Source organism: Ovis aries, chromosome X, assembly GCF_016772045.2.
Source record: "Ovis aries strain OAR_USU_Benz2616 breed Rambouillet chromosome X, ARS-UI_Ramb_v3.0, whole genome shotgun sequence".
Taxonomy (NCBI): Eukaryota; Metazoa; Chordata; class Mammalia; order Artiodactyla; family Bovidae; genus Ovis; species Ovis aries.
In genome coordinates, this window is record NC_056080.1 from 10,881,013 (window position 1) to 10,905,475 (window position 24,463).

The 24,463-nt window shown below is 43.4% G+C and overlaps 1 protein-coding gene across 2 annotated transcripts in view; it reads left to right on the plus strand.

The window, feature by feature from the left end:
• Positions 1-11,810: 11,810 nt before the first annotated feature.
• Positions 11,811-24,463, plus strand: part of PRPS2 (phosphoribosyl pyrophosphate synthetase 2) — a 30,209-nt gene continuing 17,556 nt past the window's right edge. For both annotated transcript variants that reach the window (XM_027962974.3, XM_060407445.1), the window contains exons 1-4: positions 11,811-12,017; positions 17,195-17,378; positions 23,027-23,125; positions 24,139-24,263. In XM_027962974.3, the coding sequence (XP_027818775.1) occupies positions 11,896-12,017; positions 17,195-17,378; positions 23,027-23,125; positions 24,139-24,263 (530 nt within the window). In that variant the 5' untranslated portion in view covers positions 11,811-11,895. The remainder of the gene's footprint in view (positions 12,018-17,194; positions 17,379-23,026; positions 23,126-24,138; positions 24,264-24,463) is intronic.

Consider the following 24,463-nt stretch of genomic DNA (forward strand, 5'->3'; position numbering starts at 1 on the left):
AACAGAACCAACAACCTCAGCACATGAAAAGTGATGAGAAGATGAGAATCAAGGTCTGGGGAAGTAGGGGGTGGAGGAGAGAAGGAAATATTAGCCATAGGAACATACTTTCAGCTGTGAGATTAACCAGATCTGGACATCTCATGTGCAGCACAGTGATTATATCTAATATTGTGTTGCCAAAAAAGTTCATTCAGGTGTTTCTGTAAGATCATATGGAAAAACCCAGATGAACTTTTTGGCCAACCCAATACTACTGTATTACATATTTGAAATTTACTGGCAGAGTGGATTTTAGTTGTTCTCGCCACAAGAAGGAAATGGTAATTATGTGCTGAAGGTGTTAGCTGACACTATAGTGGTCATCATTTTGTAATATACAAGTGTAACAGACAACACATTGTATATGTCAAGCTTACACAAGGTATATACCAATTATACCTCAACAAAGCTGGGGGTGCAGGGGGTGGGAATAAGACTTCTTATCAAAGAGGCCCAGCTTTTTCTGTAAATATAGTGAATATTGAGGCCTTAAATTCACATGATTTCTGCCACAACTCTTCAAATCTCTTCTTGTGGCACAAAGCAGCCATAGACAACATGTCAATGACCATTTTCATCTGTATGTGAATGTGTAAAGCTTAATTAACAAAACAGACTATGAACAGCATTTGGCCTTGGTATGCCCACCCATTATAGAGTTGGATGTTCACACCTAGCCCTCAGGAGAGAAGTCTGAGCTGGAGATGTGAACATGTAAATCATCAGGATTTTCCAGGTCACCACGGGCTTGGATGATGGTAAAGAGAGCTTATAGAAAGATCAAAGGAGACAAGGCAGGCCAAGTCATTCCAACAACATCTCAAGAAATGTTGGGTGGGCAGGATCATCTTTATCAAAATTGTGTTACTGTGATTTCTTTAGAAGCAGGAAACAATATCATAAGGAAGAAGTACGTTTCTTGTACATCACGTTGATCTAAAATGGAAAACCTTCTTCAGTTTCTCCTACTGACATGATGCAGTGATGTAAGAGGCAGTGGGTACAGTAGTAAAAGCTTCCTGACTCCACTACATAACTGTGGGACCTTGGGCAAGTTACCTAACCTCTCTGTTTCCCAGTTTCGTTGCCCGTGAAATGGAGATGAGTTACAAGACCAACCTCATTAGGGTTGAGGTGAAGGCCTGCCATGTAGCAAGTGCTATGTCAGTTCAGTCGCTCAGTCGTGTCTGACTCTGCGATTGCATGGACTGCAGCACGCCAGGCCTCCCTGTCCATCACCAACTCCTGGAGCTTACTCAAACTCATGTCCATTGAGTCAGTGATGCCATCCAACCATCTCATCCTCTGTTGTCCCCTTCTCCTCCTGTCTTCAATCTTTCCTAGCATTAGGGTCTTTTCCAACGGGTCAGTTCTTTGCATCAGGTGGCCCAAGTACTGGCTGTATGTATGTGTGATATTATTCCTTATCTCAATGACTACCTTATTCTAGAAAGGGTTTTGCAACAACTTGCTTTTTTGGTCCTTACTTAGTTTAGACCTTTCCCTTCTCTATCTATTTGGCTCACAGTAAAATGAAACTCAAATTCAGTTTAATTGACTTTGTGTTGCTCCTCTCATCAGAAAGCTCCCCCACCTTCTCACCACCCTGAAAACCCTCTATCCGCCTGAAGAACCTCTGGCGCTGCCATTATTAAACTTCTTCACACTCCCACCTATGCCCTGGTTGGGAATTCCTGTGCTGCTTAACTTGCTGGACTCCACTACTTGAATTATGTATGCCATATCCAGCTCTCTTAGGATCAGTGAGGGCACTGAAGTCTTTATCTTTGATCTAATTTCCAGAAGTGACTGATCCAACCTACATGAAAAGGAGGTTCCCCTGGGCAGCATCAGATTATATGTAATTATCCAAGAAATCAGTTAATTCTACCTTCACCTCTCCGCTCAAGAATGCAAACTCTCTAATGACCAATTTTCATGGAAAGGAGTTAGTTTAACATTCTCCTTCCTTGGATCCTAGTGAGATTGACTTCTATTCCTGTTTTGTTCTGGTTTTCATTTTATTGCCTATTATTCTGGACTTGTTAATTTTTAGATACTTTGTGTATTTCAGCCCATTATCCTTCCATGACTTTTTGCTGTTCACACCGTTGCACCTTTGATGAGAGTAACCACTTTAATGGAGAAGACAATGGCAACCCACTCCAGTATTCTTGCCTGCAGAATCCCAGGGATAGAGGAGCTGTTGTCTATGGGGTCGCACAGAGTCAGACACAGCTGAAGTGACTTAGCAGCAGCAGCAGCAACCACTTTAAGCCAGCTCCCTGATCCTGCAGACATGGTCCTCTCTCCTTGCCTTGGAAAGAGCTGACACAGGGTTTCCTGGCTTGTGTTGTCCGTCCTTGCTTGGGACCTTAGACCTGCCAGATCTCCAAAGACCCTGGTTCCTTTCAGTGGCAGATGACATTCTTACTGAACTCCATATTCTTAAAACTGGTCATTAAAAGGAAGAAAATGAAACTCTAGTCTTGATTTTCTAGTACAAATTATATTTGAGGGTAACTATGTAGCTTCAGAAGATAAAGGATGCTCTATTTTACTGGAGAATTCCAGTGAATATTTGTAGACAGAAAGGGATGACAGAATTAGGAAATTAGCATTTGCAAGGGTAGAAAAGAGCCTTATAATGAAGGAATCGGACTATCACCGCCTTAAGCCAGGGTCATCCTCAATATCCCTCATAGAAGGGCAACCTGACATGTTAATATGTTAGATGATAGTTATATGTTAGATAATATGATAGTATTGGAGTCATAAAGAGATGGCCTTTTAAAAATATCTCTAGAGATATAATTCACACACTATTCATCATTGTAAAGTATAAAATTCAATGCCTCTTAGTATATTCATCAGAGAAGGCAATGGTACTCCACTCCAGTACTCTTGCCTGGAAAATCCCATGGGCAGAGGAGCCTGGTAGGCTGCAGTGCATGGGGTCACTAAGAGTCGGACACGACTGAGTGACTTCACTTTCACTTTTCACTTTCATGCATTGGAGAAGGAAATGGCAACCCACTCCAGTGTTCTTGCCTGGAGAATCTCAGGGACGGGGGAACCTGGTGGGCTGCCATCTATGGGATTACCCAGAGTCGGACATGACTGAAGTGACTTAGAAGTAGCAGTAGCAGTAGCAGCAGTATATTCATAGAATTATACATCCATCTCCGTAATCAATTTTAGAACATTTTCCTGACTCCCAAAGAAACCCCACAAGCCTTAGCCATCACCCTCTAGTCCCTCCATCCTCCCATCCCCCAGCCCTGTGTAACCTTTAATGTACTTGTCTATAGATTTGCCTGTTTTAGGCATGGAATCATGCAATATGTGGTACTTTGTGACTGGCTTCTTTCACTTAGCATACTATTTTCGAGGTTCATCCATGTCACCACATGGATCAGAACTTCACTCCTTTTTATGGCTGAATCAATATCCCATTGTATGGAAAGATCATGTTTTGTTTATCCCACTCATCAGTTGATGGACATCTGGATTGTTTTCACGTTTTAGCTCTTGTGAATAGTGCTTTTATAACATAAGAGTCCCTTGGACTGCAAGGAGATCCAACCAGTCCATTCTAAAGGAGATCAGTCCTGGATGTTCATTGGAGGACTGATGCTAAAGCTGAAACTCTAGTACTTTGGCCACCTCATGTGAAGAGTTGACTCATTGGAAAAGACTCTGATGCTGGGAGGGATTGGGGGCAGGAGGAGAAGGGGACAACAGAGGATGAGATGGCTGGATGGCATCACTGACTCGATGGACATGAGTTTAAGTGAACTCTGGGAGTTGGTGATGGACAGGGAGGCCTGGCGTGCTGTGATTCATGGGGTCGCAGAGTCAGACACGACTGAGCAACTGAACTGAACTGAAACATTCACGTAAATTGTTTCTCTGAGTACCTGTTTTCGATTCTTTAAGCTATATACTTAGGAGTGGAATTGTTGGGTCATGTGGCAATTTTGTGTTTAACTGAGGAACTGCCAAACTGTTTCCTAAAGCAGCTGTACCATTTTACCTGCCTTCAAGCAGTATACGAGGGTTCCAATTTCTCCACATTCTCACCAACATTTGTCACTGTCTTCTTGACTATAGCCAAACTAATGGGTATGAAGTGGTATCACTGTGGTTTTCCTTTGCCTTTCCCTGATGTCTAATGCTGTTGATCATCTTTTCATGTGTTTATTAGCCTTTTGTTCATTTTCTTTGGAAAAATATCTGTTCAAACCCTTGGCCTATTTTTCTCATTCTTTTAATGGACTTTTTTTTTAAGAGCAGTTTTGGGTTCACAGTAGAATGGAGTGGAAAGTACAGAGAGTTCTCAACATACCCCCTGCCTCTTCAACTATCAACATTCTGTACCCAAGTACTACATTTATTACAACTGATGAACCAAGGTTGACATGTCATCCTCAGCCTAAGTCAGTAGTTCACATAAGGGTGTACCAACACACTCTTGGTGTTGTGTAGTCTATAGGTTTGGACAAATCTATAGACATGTATCTACCATTATAGTCTCATACAGAATAGTTTGCCTAAAAATGTCCTAAAAATCATCTGTGCTCTACCTATTAATTCCTCCCTCCACCCAGCCTCTGGCAACCACGGCTCATTTTACTGTTTCTGTAGTTTTGCCTTTTCCAGAATATCACCCAGTTGTAATCATACACTATGTAGTCTTTTCTGTTTGTTTCTTTTACTTAGCCATAGGCCTTTGAGGTTCCTTTGTATCTTTCCATGACTCCATAGCTCATTTCTTTGTATCACTAGATACATACTGGTATATAGTTTGGACGAACCACAGTTTATGTATCTATTGACTTACTGAAGGACATCTTGGTTTCTTCCAAATTTTGGCACTTAGGAATAAAGTTGCAGGTTCCTTTGGCCATTTTTGAATTATTTGTCTTTTTATTGTGTTGTGGTCATATTTATATGTTCTAGATACAAGTCTTTCATCAGATACATGGATTGAAAACATTTTCTCCCATGCTTTGGATTGTCTTCTCAGTTTCTTGATGGTGTCTTTCAAAGCACAAAAATGTTTAATTTTGATGTCCAACTTCTCTGTTTTTGTTGTTGTTGTTGCTTGTGTTTTGGTGTCATAATAAAGAAATCATTGCCTAATCCAAGGGCCTGATGTTTCCTTCTGAGAATTTTATAGTTTTGGCTCTTATATTCAGGTCTTTGATCCATTTTGAGTTAATCTTTGTTTATTGTGTAATATCTATATCTTTTTATAGATGCAGACTAAATAATTTTGTGGTCAGTATGCAATGACTGTAATGTAGAACACTTCAAAAAAAAAAAAAGATGACGCAAATATAGCAAAAGTGTGCCAGCTGCTCAATCTAGGCGATCAGTTTGTGGGTTTTCAGTATTTAGAAAATATTCTTTAAGTAATAGAAAGTAAAAGGAAAATATATCAAAATAAAAATTGGAAAAAATACTTGATTATGAGTAAAAAATACCACTACTCAAAAAATAAACTTACATTCATTTAAACTTATACTTTGTTATTTCTAAACATTGGCATTTTATGATTAGCTGTAAATTATTTGTCAGACTCCTAATAAAGACACAATAGAATGGATGAATCAGTGTGTCTTGGCACTGCTCTTAGGAATCAGTGTTCTAGAGATTCTCTCTCTAATATGGCAACTACTAGTCATGTGTGGATATTGAGTACTTGAACTATAGTGAGTCTAAATTGAGATGTGCTATAGGTGAAGTGTATGATTATACAGTGGAAGTGAGAAATAGATTTAAGGGCCTAGATCTGATAGATAGAATGCCTGATGAACGATGGAATGAGGTACGTGACATTGTACAGGAGACAGGGATCAAGACCATCCCCATGGAAAAGAAATGCAAACAAGCAAAATGGCTTTCTAGGGAGGCCTTACAAATAGCTGTGAAAAGAAGAGAGGCGAAAAGCAAAGGAGAAAAGGAAAGATATAAGCATCTGAATGCAGAGTTCCAAAGAATAGCAAGAAGAGATAAGAAAGCCTTCTTCAGCTATCAATGCAAAGAAATAGAGGGAAAGAACAGAATGGGGAAGACTAGAGATCTCTTCAAGAAAATTAGAGATACCAAGGGAATATTTCATGCAAAGATGGGCTCGATAAAGGACAGAAATTGTATGGACCTAACAGAAGCAGAAGATATTAAGAAGAGGTGGCATGAATACACAGAAGAACTGTACAAAAAAGATCTTCATGACCAAGATAATCACAATGGTACGATCACTCACCTAGAGCCAGACATCCTGGTATGTGAAGTCAAGTGGGCCTTAGAAAGCATCACTATGAACAAAGCTAGTGGAGGTGATGGAATTCCAGTAGAGCTATTTCAAATGCTGAAAGATGATGCTGTCAAAGTGCTGCCCTCAATATGCCAGCAAATTTGGAAAACTCAGCAGTGGCCACAGGACTGGAAAAGGTCAGTTTTCATTCCAATCCCAAAGAAAGGCAATGCCAAAGAATGCTCAAACTACTGCACAATTGCAGTCATCTCACATGCTAGTAAAGTCATGCTCAAAATTCTCCAAGCCAGGCTTCAGCAATACGTGAACCATGAATTTCCATATGTTCAAGCTGGTTTTAGAAAAGGCAGATGAACCAGAGATCAAATTGCCAACATCTGCTGGACCATTGAAAAAGTAAGAGAGTTCCAGAAAAATATCTATTTCTGCTTTATTGACTATGCCAAAGCCTTTGACTGTGTGGATCACAATAAACTGTGGAAAATTCTAAAAGAGATGGGAATACCAGACCACCTGACTTGCCTCTTGAGAAACCTATATGCAGGTCAGGAAGCAACAGTTAGAACTGGACATGGAACAACAGACTGGTTCCAAATAGGAAAAGGAGTATGTCAAGGCTGTATATTGTCACCCTGCTTATTTCACTTATATGCAGAGAACATCATGAGAAATGCTGGACTGGAAGAAGCACAAGCTGGAATCAAGATTGCTGGGAGAAATATCAATAACCTCAGATATGCAGATGACACCACCGTTATGGCAGAAAGTGAAGAGGAACTAAAAAGCCTCTTGATGAAAGTGAAAGAGGAGAGTGAAAAGTTGGCTTAAAGCTCAACATTCAGAAAATGAAGATCATGGCATCTGGTCCCATCACTTCATGGGAAATAGATGGGGAAACAGTGGAAACAGTGTCAGACTTTATTTTTTTGGGCTCCAAGATCACTGCAGATGGTGACTGCAGCCATGAAATTAAAAGACGCTTACTCCTTGGAAGAAAAGTTATGACCAACCTAGATAGTATATTCAAAAGCAGAGACATTACTTTGTCAACAAAGGTCCATCTAGTCAAGGCTATGGTTTTTCCAGTAGTTATGTATGGATGTGAGAGTTGGACTGTGAAGAAAGCTGAGCACCCAAGAATTGATGCTTCTGAACTGTGGTGTTGGAGAAGACTCTTGAGAGTCCCTTGGACTGCAAGGAGATCCAACCAGTCCATTCTAAAGGAGATCAGCCCTGGGTGTTCATTGGAAGGACTGATGCTAAAGCTGAAACTCCAGTACTTTGGCCACCTCATGCGAAGAGTTGACTCATTGGAAAAGACTCTGATGCTGGGAGGGATTGGGGGCAGGAGGAGAAGGGGACAACAGAGGATGAGATGGCTGGATGCCATCACCAACTCAATGGACATGAGTCTGAGTGAGCTCCAGGAGTTGGTGATGGACAGGGAGGCCTGGCGTGCTGCCATTCATGGGGTCGCAAAGAGTCGGACACAACTGAGCAACTGAACTGAACTGATAGGTGAAGTGTACATCATGTTTCAAAGACTTGGTATAGATATGGAAAATATATCAATAATTTAAATATTGATTATAAGTAGTAGTAATAATACTTGGGGAATATATTTGATTAAATAGTGTATTAAGACAACTTCAGTCATTTCTTTTTACTTTTTTTACACATGGCTACTAAACATGTTAATTACATACATGGTTTGCATTACATTTCTTTTGGACAGCACTGTTCCAGAGCACAAAGGACTGAGCTAGAAGGCCTGCATTCTAATCCCCTTGCTGCCTTTTACTAGCCATGTGACTTGAGCCATTTCTTCCATTTCTCAGCCTTAAGATAGTTGAAAATAAATTCATTCAGCAAATACTTAGAACTCTCACTATATAGACAGAAAATGGCTAAAAGATTGGCAGGAAATATAAGGTAAGATACAGTTCACAAAGTCAAATCAGTGTTTTTCCATTTCAGCCCTATCCATGGGTCAGTGAAAATAGAAGTCAGCAATGGAAATACCTTATCATTTTAATTCCCTCCATTAATATTTTATCCTAAAATAATATTTTACAATATGTTTGTTGTCTGAGATCATATGTAAACAGAGTTGATGTTCTTTTCATCCTCTGAATCTTGAATCTTTGAACATGCATCCCATTTTCCTGGAGGCTTCCTCAACCCCACATTCTGTCCAAGAAGTCAGTGTACTGGAGTAGACATCTGGTGGACCTAGTATTCATGCCTTTATGTTGTCCCATACCACATGGATGCTGGTCTTGGCCATGTGACTTGCTTTGGCCAGTGGGACCTCAGCAAACAGGATAAAAGCAGAGGCTTGATAAGCTCTCACTCATTGAGAACTCTTTTGTGACCCATCTTGGAACCCTGCAGCCATGCTGTGAGGAAGCCCAAGCAGTTCCAAGGAGAGGTTCATGTGGAGGAAGAAAGGGACGGTGGTTCATTCAGACAAGTGGTTCTCAACCTGGGGTGATTTTACTCTTCCCAGGGACATTTAACAATGTCTGGAGACACTTTTGGTTGTCACAACTGGTGGGAAGTTGCTACTGGTAGAGGCCAGGGTTGCTGCTAAACATCCTACAAGGAACAGGAAAGAGCCCACAACAAAGAATTACCCAGTCTAGATGTCAGTAGTGGCAAGGCTGAGAGAGCTGCTCTAGACCAAGATTTCCGCACAACCTGGGTGTTATGCATCAAGGATGAAGTGGCTTGGGAGAGAAAGTATTCACATTTAAATAAAAATCAGCTTTCTGGACAGTCTGCTACTCCTAGTGATTTTAGGTGGCTCAGATCCATCCCAGTGGTACATTTCCCCTTGTTTACGCTCAGCATTTAAGCAGAGTAACTCATCCAAGTGTTGTGCCCACAACCATTTTTATCAGTTGCCCCAAGTCAGATATTGCTTCTCCCTGGTAGTATTGAAATTGTGGCTTGTGACACTTCAATCATAGCTTCCAAATGCCCAACCATGAACAGACTTTGAGGACTGGGGCTTTAATTTCTCCTGTTTTATAAAGTCCATATGTTTTGTTATCAAAGAACTGCAGCCCCACCACGCTAACAAGAGGCCACTCTCTGAGAAGAATGTGTATATATTTTTGTCTGTGAGAGAAATTTTAAGGACATAAAAATTATAGTAATACTGTTGGTAGTAAATTTTATTAGGAGAGCTTAAAATAATTACATTGGCAAAGTCATTCAATGAAAACTTTAAACACATGGTTGAGTATGAGTATGAATCTCATTGCTACGGTGATTATCCATAAAATAATAGATAAAAAGTCATTGCATTGTAGGGTTTTTCCTCCTAAAACAATAGAGCACATGCACATCTCCAGGCGGAATGAAAAAGGGGCAGAGGTGCTGCCAAAATTAGTGCTTTGGCCAATTTTTTGGTGAGCAGGCAGATGCAGGAGTTTAAAAGAAACACTTGATGCGCTAGGTAGTCTAATTTGCAGAGTATATGGACCCAGATGAAAATTTCTGATGGTATGAATAATCCCAACAATCACCCATAGCCCAAGAATATGAAGTTGAATTAGAGCAGGCTACCCCCTGCCTGCAAGTGGCCTTCTCTTACTGATGGAGAGTCAATTCTTGGCAACATAAGGTAAAACCTAGCCATTTATCCACCCTGTTTAATTTGTTTACATTGAGAACGTTAAACTGACTAGCATCATGAACACATAGGCCCTCTACCCCTCTGTAACACACTCCTTTCCCCTGCATTTGGTTTGTGCCCAGAGGTTGGCTTTAGGACTGTATTTGCTTCTTTGCTTGTTGTTGTTTTGTTTTTAGAAATTTTGCTTATCTTTTTAAAATTGCAGTGTAGTTGATTTACAATGTTGTAGTAGTCTCTGATGTATAGAAAAGTGATTCAGTTATATATATATATTCTTGTTCACATTCATTTCCATTATGGTTTATTACAGAATATTGAATATGGTTCCCACAAACATTCTTAAATAGTGAACTACTGCCATGTCCTTTAAAAAAAATCTTGTTATTTTTTAAAATTAATTTTTTGTTAGAGTATAGTTGCTTTACAATGTTGTGTTAGTTTTGTGTTTGCTTCTTGAGAAAACCTTTCTTCTCTGTCTGCAGGGAGGGAAGGGAAGGCAGGGCCTCCAGGAATGTGGAGGGCTGTGGCTGGGAGTCACCTGGGCCATCTTGCTCCTGGGGTCAGGCCCTTGAGAAAGCAACAGATAGGAGGCTGTGAAGCTGATACGAGGGGCACTGGGTCGACCTAAAGATGGGGAATCTGGCGGGGCCTTGGCTCCATCCAACATCGAAAGCAACTTTGCCCCTTAGCTGCTGTGAGGGCTCAGATGATCATTGATATTGTGGCTTTTTCAAGGACCCCGGGCAATTCTGCTCTTTAAAGAAGGACTGAATGGTAAATAATTTACTCTTTGTGGGCCAAGAGGCAAAATGAAAAGGCTATTATGGAGGTACTTAAATATCAAGTGAGGAAAAAACTTCACAATGTTTTTATTGATGAAATCCAAACTCTAATAATACAATTTTTTTTTTTTTTTTTGCAGCAGACACCCATTAATGAGAGAAAGGAAAATACTTCTCTTAATTGGGGTTCAATGGCATGGTAGCTGTTATCAGGTACATCCAGAAATGGTCAAGTGTAAAGCGATGCTTAGCTCTCTGGTACAAACAGGCAGGATGTGGATCTCGTCGGCAGGCCAGTGTGCAGACCCTAGTAAACTGCCCTAGCGATCTGCAACGGGTTTGGGGGTATTTCAGGTTGGGAGGCGCTCCTGCTGGGAGGCATCTCCCTCCCCCCTTCCCGCACCCTCCGTCTGTGCACAGTTCAGCAGGTTCACCGACTCTCCCCCGCGAAGCTGGACGGAAAGATCAAGATTAGAGCCTGGATCTCTCCCACGGAGCCAGGCCACCCAGGGTTTCTCATCCTACCGCCCTCGGTGTGCAGCAGCCTCCGCCTCGCAACACCCTCGGGGCTCTTCTTCCTGCTCTCCGCCCCCGCCCCGCCCTCCCTCGCTCCTCCAGCTACCCGTCCGGCTTCCATCCTCTCAGCGCCTCGCGCTCCTCCTTCCCCGCCCCTCTCCTCCAGTTCCTCCGCCTCCAGCTCCTCCTCCGGGTCCTGCCGCCGCACTTTCCCACTCCGCCTCCTCTTGCAGCTCCTCCTCCCTCAGGCCCGCCCCTCCAGCTCCGCCTCCGGAACTCACGGCGGCGCTTAACCCACGCTTCCCACCGCGCGACTCCTCCTCCTTCAGATCCGCCTGCGGGACCGCGGCTGCGCCTTGCCGCTCCTCCGCCCCCCCTCCTCCAGCTCCTCCCCCGAAGACAGCGGCTGCGCTTTCCCACTCCTCCCACCCCGCAGCTCCACCCCTTGAGCGCTACCGCCTCCAGCTCCTCCTCCCCCAGGCTCCGCCCCTCTGCCCCGCCCCCTCCAGCTCCTCTTTAACTCGGCTCCTGCCGGGTGTCCGCCAGTCGCGCTTTCCCGCTCTCGCCACTGGTTGCCGAGTGACCGCCGCCTCAGCCGCCCAGCGTCGCTCGGAACTCCGCGCCCGACCATGCCCAACATCGTGCTCTTCAGCGGCAGCTCGCACCAGGACCTGTCCCAGCGCGTGGCCGACCGGCTGGGCCTGGAGCTGGGCAAGGTGATCACCAAGAAGTTCAGCAACCAGGAGACCAGGTGGGGGCCGGGCCGGGGAGGGCGCTGGGCGCGCGGTTTGCGCGGCCGGGCCGGGGCCGGCGTCTGCCTGAGACCCCCTCTACAGCCGCCCGCTCCCCCTTCCGGGGCGGGCCGGCCACGACGCGGCGTCCGTGAGAAGCCAAGGAGAGCGGCCCCAGCCCGGAAGAGCGACCCCCCGGGCGGCCCGCGGGGCTAGGTGGGTGCAGCCGGCTGGAGCCGAATCGAGTGCGGGGCACGCGGGCAGGGACATGGCCCGGGGCGTGCTCGCCCCGGGGTCCGCGTTCCTGCCTGCAGCGCTGCTCGCAAACCCAGGGTGCGCTAGGGAACGTCCCGCCCACGTCCCCAGTCCCGGCGGCGCGCTGGGTTCGCCCGGGGCTGTGGAAAACGCAGCTTCGCTGCGCTCCCGGAGAATTCTTCCGAGGGCTGTGAAGGTCCGCATGTTGAAAGCTCCCCAGGTGACAGTCCTGAGTTGCTCGGGTGCCAGCTCTTGAGTTATCCAGCAGGTGTGGTCCTGCAAAGGGTTTAAAGAGCCTGAGAACTTCAGGGCTCACGTGCTGGGATCCCTTGTGCTAACTTTTCTGCCTCAGAGATGATGGACTTTTTTTTTTCCTTCTCCAGCTTCTTCATCGTCCTGGGACACTGCATTGTCCAGCAGCAAGGCCATGGCTTGAGTGTAACTGCTGCCCCCCATGTCTCAGGTCCGCAAGAAGCGGTGACCTCCATTCAGTGAGGTCAGGCTGGTGGCCCCCTCAGAAGCCGGGCCAGGGCCTCCTTTCTTTCCACTTGCCGGCTTTCACGCAGCTCTTAATTCATTTCAACTTGGTCCCATTCCTTCCCCCTCCCCCCTTAAAATATCTACCACTATACTCTGGTACTGATCTTTTTTTTTTTTTCTTTAATTTACTGATCATTTTGATATCTTTGGCAAAGACCCAGTTCAGCCAACATTTCCAACAAGCAGGGCTGGAACAAGTGTTGGTGAGCTGCAAAAAAAACAAACAAACAAACAAAAAAAAACCTCAAACAACTCCATCCATACTTCCTACCATTTCAGAAATGAACTTGAAATCCTAAACCTAAATGTAAAACCTAGAACTGGAAATTTCTAAGAGAAAACACGGGAGAAAAATCTTGATGACCTTGGCATAGGCAAAGATTGCTTAGCTACAGAGGAGTGGTTGTTATGACATAGAGAGAAGGTGGTGTTTGCTATTGAGTCAGCTTTTTAGGCTCTGTGCATTCCTTCTTCCATTACATGACCCTGGTGATAATATAAGAGAAGACACATTTGTGAATGAGTAGCAGGTAGTGTTAATGCAGGAGTCTTTCATCTAAAGAATTCCACTTTGCAGAGTTCCATACAGAAGTCTCCTAGGATTGTCAGGGCTCTAGCAAAGGATAGTATATTTAGGTTTGAATGCGACAATATTTAGCAGTCCTGTTCAAGTTTCAGTAGCTTTCAGAAGAAAGGGATAACAGTTTGTGTTCCAGAGGTGGTGTCATATAGGGCAAGAAGAAATTATTGTTTCTGAGTATTTTATAATTACCAGGTAATTAGAAATCATGAGGTATCAGAAACCACTCACCATGAAGTCTGGGAATTGCTGTATAGTTACATTTTATGTTTTTAATATCTAGACTATCAGAGGTTAACTTCCTGACTTCCCTCTTTCCCATGAACTGTCTAGGCCCAGAGGTTGAGTTTTTACAAACAGGCCTCCCTTTAATCTGGTGATCTGGTTTTTACTGTGTGGTCCTAAAGATGAAAAGCAGAAGGGTGAAAGGAAGAGAAAAATGCTTCAGTTCAGGTCTAGGGGCCCCTTCCTAAATCTCTCCCTGAGCCAGGACCATAAATCTGGTTTGGCGTCTGCTGGTCCTCAACTCCTCCTATTACCCATTTAAAAAGCACTGTCTAATTGGACACAGAGCCTCATGATTTTATCTTCTCATCTCTAAATCATTTAAGCTCCACAGGGAGACGTCAGTTCCAGCTTTCCAGTTGACCATTGAAAGGCTGTGGTGACGTCCTAGAACAGCACTGATGATGGCGTCTGTAACCCTTTCTGCTGGTCAGTTAACCTGCCCAGAGTGGCTACCTGGATTGTAAGACCCAAAGTCCTGGTTATTTATTGTGTACGATCGTTATTTCTTTGACTCTCACAGTGACTTGAGCAGGGCTCAGCACGGAAGGCTTCTTTCTGCCCCACGTGTTGGCAACTGGGGCTGGAGAATCCACTTCTGAGCTGGCTGGCTTGCATGGCTGGTAAGTTGGCAGTAGCTTTGGCCTGAGAGCTTGGCTGGGAACCTCTGTACCTCTCCCCACAGGGCTGCTGGAGCTTCCTTATTAAAGCGTGAAAACTAGCGTCCAAGCACAAGGACTTCAAAACACAGGAAGTCAGAGCTCCCAGTCTGTGAAGGCCTGGACCCCAACGTCAGGGCATCGTCACTTCTGTCACGTTGTGTTGTCAAGCACAGAGTCCTCCCAGGTCCAGGGGGAGGGGCCGTAGAGTGCCCTTCTTGGCGGAAAAAGTGTTAGTCTGTGGCTGTCTTTTTAACTACCACACCCATTCGTTGTTGGCTCAGATAAACTCAGCCTTATTTCAGGATCAGTGAAGAGCAGTGGATGCTGCCTTCTGCCCACAGTTTTTGAAAAACCTAGAATAAAGATCAGTCGTGACCATCTATACGAGTAGAATCAGGAATAGCTTTGGGAAAAAGTTGCCATGGTGATCGTACATAGTTTCTGTCTTCCCCATGGGGATTGAGGTTGTTCCTTAGGAAAAATAGGGCAAAGAAGTTTATCCCCCTGAAATTTGGGGCTAAACAATCATAACATCAGGAGTTGTTGGCAAACTTTTTTCTGTAAGGGGCCAGATAACACTTTAGGCTTCATGGGCCCATAGTAGCTCTGTTGCTGTTGCATCTTACAGTTCTGTGGGTTAGAAATCCATCATGGGTCAGTGTTCCTTCTGGAGGCTCTAGGGCAGGATCCATCCATTGCTTTCCCAGCTCTTAGAGGCTGCCTGCTTTCCTTGGCACTTGGCCCATTCTTCCATCTTCAGGGCCAGCCACATAGCACATCTCTGACCCTGCCTTGGCCCTCAGATCTCTTTCTCTGACCTCTCTCCCTCTGCCATCTTTAAGGGCCCTTGTGATCACATTGGGCCAACTAGAATAGTCTAGGATAATCTCTCTTGTTTTCAGGTGACCTGACTAGTAGGCTTAATTCCACCTGCCAGTTTGCTTCTCCTTTGCCCTGTAAATGAACATATTCAAAGGTTCTGGGGATTGGGACATTGATGTCTTTGGGAGGCCACCATTCTGCCCACCACACTATTCTCAGCTCACGGGCTGTAGATTGTCAACCTCTGAGCTATAATACCGGGATTTCCCAATCAACTTCACCTCACATTTGATGCAGTGTTCACAAAGGAATTACATTTAGCTCCTTAGTACTTGAGCTCGAGAGGAGTACACTGTACTCTGTCACATGCTCATCCTAAGGCTGGCATTGTACCTTTTCCATCCATGGCAGAGCACAGAGTATGTGGGAGGCTGACCCACTATGATCAAAACTGTTTCCAGATCACGTCAAACTGAAAAATGGCATTTTTATCTTCTAATTATTTTACTTGAAGTTGGATAGAAGCTTCGTTGGTTCAGATAGCTTACTATATGGTATTCCAAATACCATTTATATTTCCATTTTCTTTAGAAATAATCAGCTCTTCCAATGCTATTGGGTATAATTGGCTTCTGATCACAAGAGAAAGGGCACAGCTAATTGTATATGTTTGCCAGTGTTGTATTGACTCATTCTCTTGTTGAACCCCCAGAATCCTACACTTGGAACTTCCTGGCAGGCATTTTTCAAAGAGTTAAGCTCCTGTTTGCTTTTTTCAAGACACTACCAGAGGATGTCCATCAGCAAAACCAGCAAGTGCACCAAGAAAGGGTACAGAGAGCGGGAAATCAAGGGCAGGAGACAAGGGCAGGGAATCCCCAGGAGGCAGCTGTGCACAGGGAGGAAGAGAACCCTGGTCAGCCAGCTGGGGGGCGAGCCTTGAGCACACCGTGGAATAGAGGTCACGCTTGAGGCCTTGACCTTGACATTGTGGGGTTTCGTTTGTTAGCTCAGTGTCGAGGCTGCCATTTGAATTGGAAAACTTAGTAGATGAAGAGGTAGGATCACTTCCTCCAAGGTGAACAACCCACCCCCCAAAATTGTGTAGAGAAAGGCACCATGAACTTGGTTTTCAGTTTACTGTATGGCTTGGCTCTGAATGGCACCGACACAGTTAAAATGCAGCCCTCAGATTTGGTTGGCAGGTAACTGATCTGTGCTGGGAGGATGGCAACATGAGATGGGAGGGCTGCACTTGATGCAGGGGGTAGGATGGGGAGGGGACAAGTCAGTCCTCATGGTCTGGAGTGAGAAGTCAACCCGTGATGCCTAAAATGAAAAATCCAGATGAAGCAATCCAAGCATTAGTGAGGGTCTTTGAAGATAAATATGTCAAAACCACATCAAGAGATGAAATTGGCTGCCTCTGGGCTTATTTTATTTGCTATAAGCCTTACAGAATGATTGGAAGTTTTAAAGCAATGTATACATGTAACAGTAATGAAAGTAAAAAACTAGAATACAGCCAAAAAAGAGTTAACGTAACAGGCCAGAGACAGTTTCTAAAGAGCATATTAGAGTCCCTCGTATATGAAAAAGGCCCCTTTATAGGATGACCCTTGGCTGGCTTCTGGGAACTGAGTTTGTGCAAATTTTCCCCCATTGCCCATGGGAAAGGGTCCCTGCTGAACAGTGAACCACGTGGTTAACACTGAGTCCCTGGCCCCCAAGAAAACCCAAGGCAATGGAGTCTCCGATGAGCTTCCTGGGGCGACAGGGCTTCCCCTATGATTGTGTTGTCACAGCTGGTCGCTGGGGGAATTCACATGTCCTCTGCAACTCTACTCGGGTAAGAAGTGTTGGAAGCTTGTGCCTAATCTGCCCAGACCTTGCCTGTGTGCCTCTTCCCTTTCACTGATTTTGCTCTATCTCCTCTCAGTGGAAGATGCTCTACCTGCAAGGACCACCGCCTGCTGAGTACTCGCGAGTCGCAACCCTTAGGGGTGGTCCCAGGGAGGCTCAGCTATTAACAGTGGCACCTTCCTTTCCCTAGCGTGGAGATTGGCGAAAGTGTGAGAGGGGAAGATGTGTACATCATCCAGAGTGGCTGTGGCGAGATCAACGACAACCTGATGGAACTACTCATCATGATCAACGCCTGCAAGATTGCGTCGTCCTCCAGGGTGACCGCTGTGATCCCGTGCTTCCCCTATGCCCGGCAAGACAAGAAGGACAAGGTATGCATGCGGGACAGCTGCTGGAGGAACCGGCTCCGGCTTGATGGCTGCGTTTATTTTCCAACTTCATACCTCCGACTCCCTGGGAAATGTTGGCCTTCTACTGTCGTGATGGAGTAAACATGCTTTCTTGCCCTTATCCAAGGTTTATCTTTGAATCAGCTGTCATGTTTGTTGATATAGAAACAGGTTAAAAGTATTTTTGCAGGTCTGAAAATACTCTTACTATAGTCCTTGTGATGAAACTGGTGTGTGTCTTTGTGGTGGGGAGTAGAACTAAACACACACACACACACACACTCTCTGGTGAGTGTAAAACGCTGATGGAGTCCCAGGCAGACCCCTGGATTGTATCCATGTCAGCATCCCGGTTGTGATTTCCTCCCTTAGGGCTGCAAAATGTCACCATGAAAAGCTGGGGTAAGGACGCACCATCTCAGCACTGTTTCCTACAGCTGTGTGGGAATCCTCAGTTCTCTCAGGATACCAAGTTAAATTTACACCAGTATCCCTTTTTAACCCCCCCCCCCCCACAGGAATGAAGTTGGTATTGTTGAATTATCCTTTTTGCAACACTGGCATTGTAGGAGGCCCTGTGAGGTTGTAGAAGAAACTGAAGAAGATATGGTCTCTGCCCTCAAGAAAAATCAGGGAAGGTGGAGGGGAACTTGAGAAGGGATCGTATTACTCTGCTAGGGCTGCCGAAATAAACTGGAAGGCTTAGAATGACGGAAATGTGCACCCTCATCGTCCTAGAGGCCAGATGTCAGAGGTCAAGGTGCCAGCAGGCTGCACTCCCTCTGAAGACACCAGGGGGAGCCTTCTTTGCCTCTTCCGTTTCTGCGGGCTCCTGGCATTCCTTGGTGTCTGGTAGCATCATTGCCATCCCAACTCGTCTTCACATGGCTACCTTCCTGTGTCTGTGTGTCCTTTCCTCTTTTATCAAAGGATAGTCATTGGATTTAGGGAGCCCCCTAATCCAGAATGATCTCATCTTGATCACTGTCTTCCTTTGAAATCAAATTGCAAAGACTTGATTTCCAAATGGGGTCAGAGTCTGAGGTTCTGGGTGAATCTGAGTTTTGGGGTTACCGTTCAACCTTCTATGGGAACAACACTTAAGCTGTTGCCCTCCTTGTGTTTTATGAATAGATGGTCAGTTCCAAGTGAATCCTTTTAGTTCATCAGCCACACTGTTGTCCTGTGATGGGATAACTAGTTACGAGAGAAACTTTCTTCAGTGCACCTCCATTTGTTTCCAGAATTGATTTTCTGAAACAATGCAAATTTCTCAACAGTACATAAGATTCCCTTCATGTGAAAAAAGTCTGTTTATAAATATGGATTCCTGTAGCAAGGTCCCTGTAAATTTTAATGTCAACTCCTTCAGGTGTGGTTTCCAGACTGCTGAACACAGCTTAGTCAGTAAATTGCCCACTAAAAATTTGATCTCCAGAACTCCATTCTGCACTTGAAATGTGACTTAGCATATATGTTAGAAAGGGTCAGCAAGCTTTTCCTGTGAAGGTCTGCATGGTCTCTGTGGTAACTACCAAGCTCTAGTTTTATGCCAGAGACAGGATGTAAATGAATGGACCTGGCTGTGTGTCTATAAAACATTTATTTATGGACATTGAACAGCAGGTAATTGCCATTGCCATGAAATATTGGAGTGTGTGTAGTATGTGGGGAGGTGTGTATGTGTGTGTGTGTGTGTGTCTTTCACTTTGTGACTTGGCTTTAGCTTATGTGTAGGTCCCATCTGCTCCGGTGAGGCATATGACCTCCCACGCATCATTTGTCAAGCTGCTTTTATTCCAGACTTGATTTGCAAGTTTTATGTGCGTTTTTAGCTGCTAAATTTAAATTGATTTCTTTTGTTCCCTCAGTGTAATCTGTTATCCTAGCTCTTCCTCCCATTTGTGCGTTTCCATGGGATTATTCAGCATCTTCATTCTTGTGTGTGTCCTAGAGAAGCTAATATTCTGCTACCATCTCTCTTCTACATAACAGGAGGTTTAGTAAATTCTGCATTCTGCCATTTGTCATCAGATTTTCCTTTTATTTCTAGTAGCATTTGCACTTGACACTAAGATATTTGATACATTACTGCTTTTTCAGTAAATTACTCCTTTTATTATTACTTGGCCATCTCCCACTGTGTTAACAGTTTGGAACCCTAGCTGGTTTTTTGGGTTTTTGCTTTCTGTTTTTTACCCTAACTTTCTTTTTAACTGATACAAATACTGAGACACCTGCATTTTTTGTTTGCAAGTATCTGATTGGCAGTTACCTCTTGTTCCCAGATTGTATTTTCAAACTTTGTTTCTTCCATTTGATCATCATGATATAGAGACACCAGCAGGGTCTGTGTGGCTGATCGCCTGCTCCCACAGGGGGTGTGAGGTCACTCCTGGCCTCTGGCCTCCACTTGCCATCGTGCTGGCAAAGAGCCCTCCAGAGCCCCCAGTGGGCTTAACTATCCCCTGAATCTGCTTTGTCCAACTATCTTTTGATCCAGCTTCCATTGTTGGACATTTAGATGGGTTTTCTTGTGGAGGCCATTTTGAACACCAGTTTCTTTCCTTTCTTTCACTGTTACTTAGTCACTTTGCTGTCGGTACATTTCTTGGAAACAAAACGGTGGGCACTTTTCTTTTTTACCTCAATCAGACAATCCCACGACTTTCTGAACTTAACCACTGGTAGAAGAGACAAAGTGATTACTGTCAGCAACACAGAAGCAAGGCCACGATAGCAGTTGAGAGTTGATACCAGTAGTAGTAGAAGGAACCCAGAATTCAGAAATGGTACGCTGTATTGTTGGAGAAAAACTGATAGCAAAAAAGGAATCACAGAGGGCTGTTTTTCAAAATTTTCAAAGGTATGATCTATTTTCAATGATCACATTGTTTCTTTTGATTTCTTTACTGGAAAAATTGAGGACAGTTGTGCTGACACAAATTCTATAATCTTGTCCATTTTTAAAGCTTGTGAAGTTTACGCTTTTTATCAGGGCAGCAGCTAATATGCTGAATGAAATCTGGACTCTCTGGAGAATCTTTGTCCAGACTGGTCTGGCTCACAAAATATTTGATTTTTAACCATTTTTCATTAGAGGAGTCAACTGTTTTATTTGTAGTGGCTGTACCTTGACTACCTTTGTTGAAATGCCATACTAATGTTTTCTCTTTCTTGGCCATAAAGTCAGTTAAAACTTGTGAATCATTTTTCTTGCAGAATGCAGTTGGGTGTTAAGGCAAATTGTGAAAGATGGTATGAAAATTAACTTCTAAAACAGAGTTTGAAGGAGAGCAGAAAGTATGGATTTAGAAATTGCTCCTGTGCTCTAGCTTTCAGAAGTAAGAATGGCTTGATGCTGTGGAGAGACAGAGGAATCTTTTTGCAGGTTATCAACTTAGAGGAAGTTGATCAGCATAGTGAATCACGTTCCCAGCGATAGATTTGTTCTTTTACTTACCCTGGAATTTTGTTAGACTAAATAACTCTCTCAGTCAGTGAGGTGAAGGACTAAGCCTTGGAGACTCGGTGTTCTAGAGATCCTGTTATGAAATGTTTATTGAAGAACTGTCATATGCAAGGTACAGAGCTGGGGTTGCAGGTGATGCAGAGATCTCCAAAACCAATCCTTTGTGCTTGAGGAACACATAGTCTAGTTGTGAACTATGCATTCTACTTAAACTATCTTCTGATGTCCATCTTTAAGCAGGTGGCTTACGGTGGTCCCATGTGGTGGGGGCCAAATGCTGTGTCCCTTTATAACAGACAGATCATTCCTCTCTGGAATTCTCCAAGTGCCTTAAAGTTTGGAGACTGGAACCAGATCTGGAGGATCAGACATACAGGGTCTGCAGAGATGGGGGCAGATTAAGGGTAAGGTGGGAGTGTGGGTGTAGACAGCAAGGCTTACAGTGTTCTCCAGAAGAGGGAGAGAGAGGGCCCAGAGCCCATTCTGGGGAGGACCCCTTCTTGAGGCTGAGGGTGCAGGACAGACCGCTTCTAAGTAGCTAGAGCCACACTGGCGGGAGGGCTTTTTATCTCAAGGACAGTGTGGAACAGAGCAGGGGGGTTACATGAAGAAAAAACCTGAGTGAGTTGAGCAGGTTGAATGATTCACAAAAAATTAGAAAACTATTTCCCCATCATCTCACTTTCTGGAAACATTTACTGTTAACATTTGGGATGTTTCCTCTCATTCTTTGTGTGTGAAAAAAAAAAGTGTGTATGGGAGGGGTGTGAATTATCATAAAATATAATTTCTTTTTTTAGAAAAGAATGATACTAGAGAAAATAAAAATAATCGATTCACATTTTGATTTAATTCCTGTGTATGTTTTTACAGAAATATACTGTGTGCGTGTCTGTGTATTTAACAGAGATCATTTATTACTATTTTGAATGAAATCTTTGTTTTCAGCTTTGAGATATAATTGAAACTTACATAACATAACATTGTAAGTTTGAATAAAATCTTCTATTAAGCTTACATTTTCTTTTTTGTTGTATGTAGGAATGCTTGGTTTATAGCAAAGTACTGAACTCTTTCCGTAGGCCTAATCATGCCTATATAGTCCCTTGGATTGTTTTGATGTGCGCAGAGTTCATGTCCATCACTTATGGTGTGGCAGCTAAAGCTATGAAGAACTTAGCTACCTTGAAGAAGATACAGTGTCACACTGCAGTCTGTTTCTCTAAATATCAGCTGATCCATCACCTTAAGCTGTTCTTTCTTCCTTCTGGTTGTTGTTGAATTCGTAACAGCCTTTGCTCCTAGCTGTAGTGCAGAAACTCAGCTTTCAGGACTGGCCTTTGGGGCTCTGAAGGTGTAGCCCTGCCTCCCTTCAGGTATCCCCTTGCGCTGCATCCTGGCCCACAGGTAGCCACACTAGGCTCTGTCCGTCCCTGGATGTGAGTGACCTCTCAGCCTCCATGACGTCACATGGGTTCTTCCTGCACCACTAGTCTCCATCTCTACTGGCCTCGCCTTAAGAAGCACTTTCCTGTACAGCCGTGGTGGATTATGTTGATGTATGGCAAAACCAATACAATATTGTAAAGTAATTAGCCTCCAATTAAAATAAATAAATTTATATTAAAAATCTTTAAAAATTAAAGTTGCTCAGTTGTGAACTTAAAAAAAAAGCAGCACTTTCCTTAGAGGGGCCTCTGACAACTAATGTCTGTTGACTTCTTGTCTTCATGCTGTTGTGTGTCTGTGTCTCTCTGTCTCCCTCTCACTTTCTCTCTCAGTACCTTTTATTCTACCTAGTTATCACAATTGGAATTACATAAATTGTGATATTATGCGTATTTATCTTTAATTATTTGCTTCTTTGATATTTGTTTTCTGTATCCAGTGTCAGGCACACTGTCTCCCAATAGTAAATAGTTAGTATTTGGTGAACAAAACTGGGATGAGTCTCTTTTGCTGCTATAACCTATAACTTTCTTTATTAAATAATTTCAATTACTAAGTTCAAATTATTGAGGAATTAAATTATTAATGTTACTTCTCTTCACGTGTAATAACCCATCTGTGATTCATCTTTCTCCTGTAGATCTCGGTGGGAGAAATCTGGATGGCGCCATCTCTCCCTTATTATAAAAGTTGTGCCTTTGTATTTTAGAGTCGTGCTCCGATTTCAGCAAAGCTTGTGGCCAATATGCTCTCTGTTGCTGGAGCGGATCACATCATCACCATGGACCTGCATGCCTCTCAGATCCAGGTTCCAGCATTTTCTTTGTTCTTGGTTATAGTGAAGGCTTAATGCAAGTGGTTAAATCCTAACTCTCTGTTAGGTTAGTTTTCAGAGGAGGTAACACTACTTGTGTTTTTAAGTTTGTATATGGCGACTGTCTGTGATTTTCTTCTTTTTTACTGAACTTAGATAATTTAACATTGATATCGCCTGTCTCCACCACCACCTTGCCTCCACTCACTTTTGGAGGAGCGGGAATGGCTTCTTGGTAGTAAACTCTGTAATTCTACCTCAACTTCTGCCAATAATTCGAATGGGAGAGTTGTTAAGATTTTAAATACTCTTCATAACTTAGTTCCTTCATCTATAAAATAGGCCAAATTACAGTATGCCTGCCCTGCAGTACAGTGAACTGTGAATTATTTGGCTTACAATCAGATGCTTAAGATTTGCTTTAAGCAAATCTTTCCCCCACTGATCTACAAAGCCAGTCTCCTCTTCTTAGAATAGAGGTGATCATAAGGTAATAGACCGTGTCCCCAAAGATACCAGCTGAACTGAAATCTGCTTCTGGAACATATCTGTCTTTTGATTTAATTCCATTTGAATTAAGAAAAGGGAGTCTGTGCAGACATAAAAAAGAAACTTACAGTTACCAAAGGGAAGATGTGGAGGGAAGGATAAACTATAAAATAGATACACAACAAGAACCCACTGTATAGCACAGGGAACTATATTCAGCATCTTGCAGTAACATATAACAGAAGAGAATCTTAGAATATATAAAAATATGTCTGAATCACTTTGCTGTATACCTGAAACTAACACAGCATTGTCAATCAACTATACTTCAGTTACAAAAAATTTTTAAAAAAGAAATACAATGTATACTTCAGTTGAAAAAATATTTTTAAAAAGAAGTAAAAGGGGAATCTGTTGAAAAGGCTTCTTTTAAATAAAAAATTCTAATTTTATTTCATGGCAGAGAAGATCTTTTTAAAAAAACCCTGTTATAACATGACACCCACTTCTCCCCTTAGGGCTTCTTTGATATCCCCGTGGATAACTTGTACGCAGAGCCTGCGGTCCTGCAGTGGATTCGGGAGAACATCACCGACTGGAAAAATTGTATCATTGTTTCACCTGACGCCGGGGGCGCCAAAAGGTATTGCACAGGCTCAAGTGGTACGAGGCAGGTTTCTGGGTTTGCTAACTGCTTTTTCCTTGCTGTATGTGTTAGGTAAGAAGCATGTCTTAAATGACTTACCAGTTTATTTTGCAGATGACCAAGTAAGTAGCCAACAGGCTTCACCTCCAGAGCAGAGAGCTGTCATCTTTAACATTTCATCACTAACGAAAGAAAAA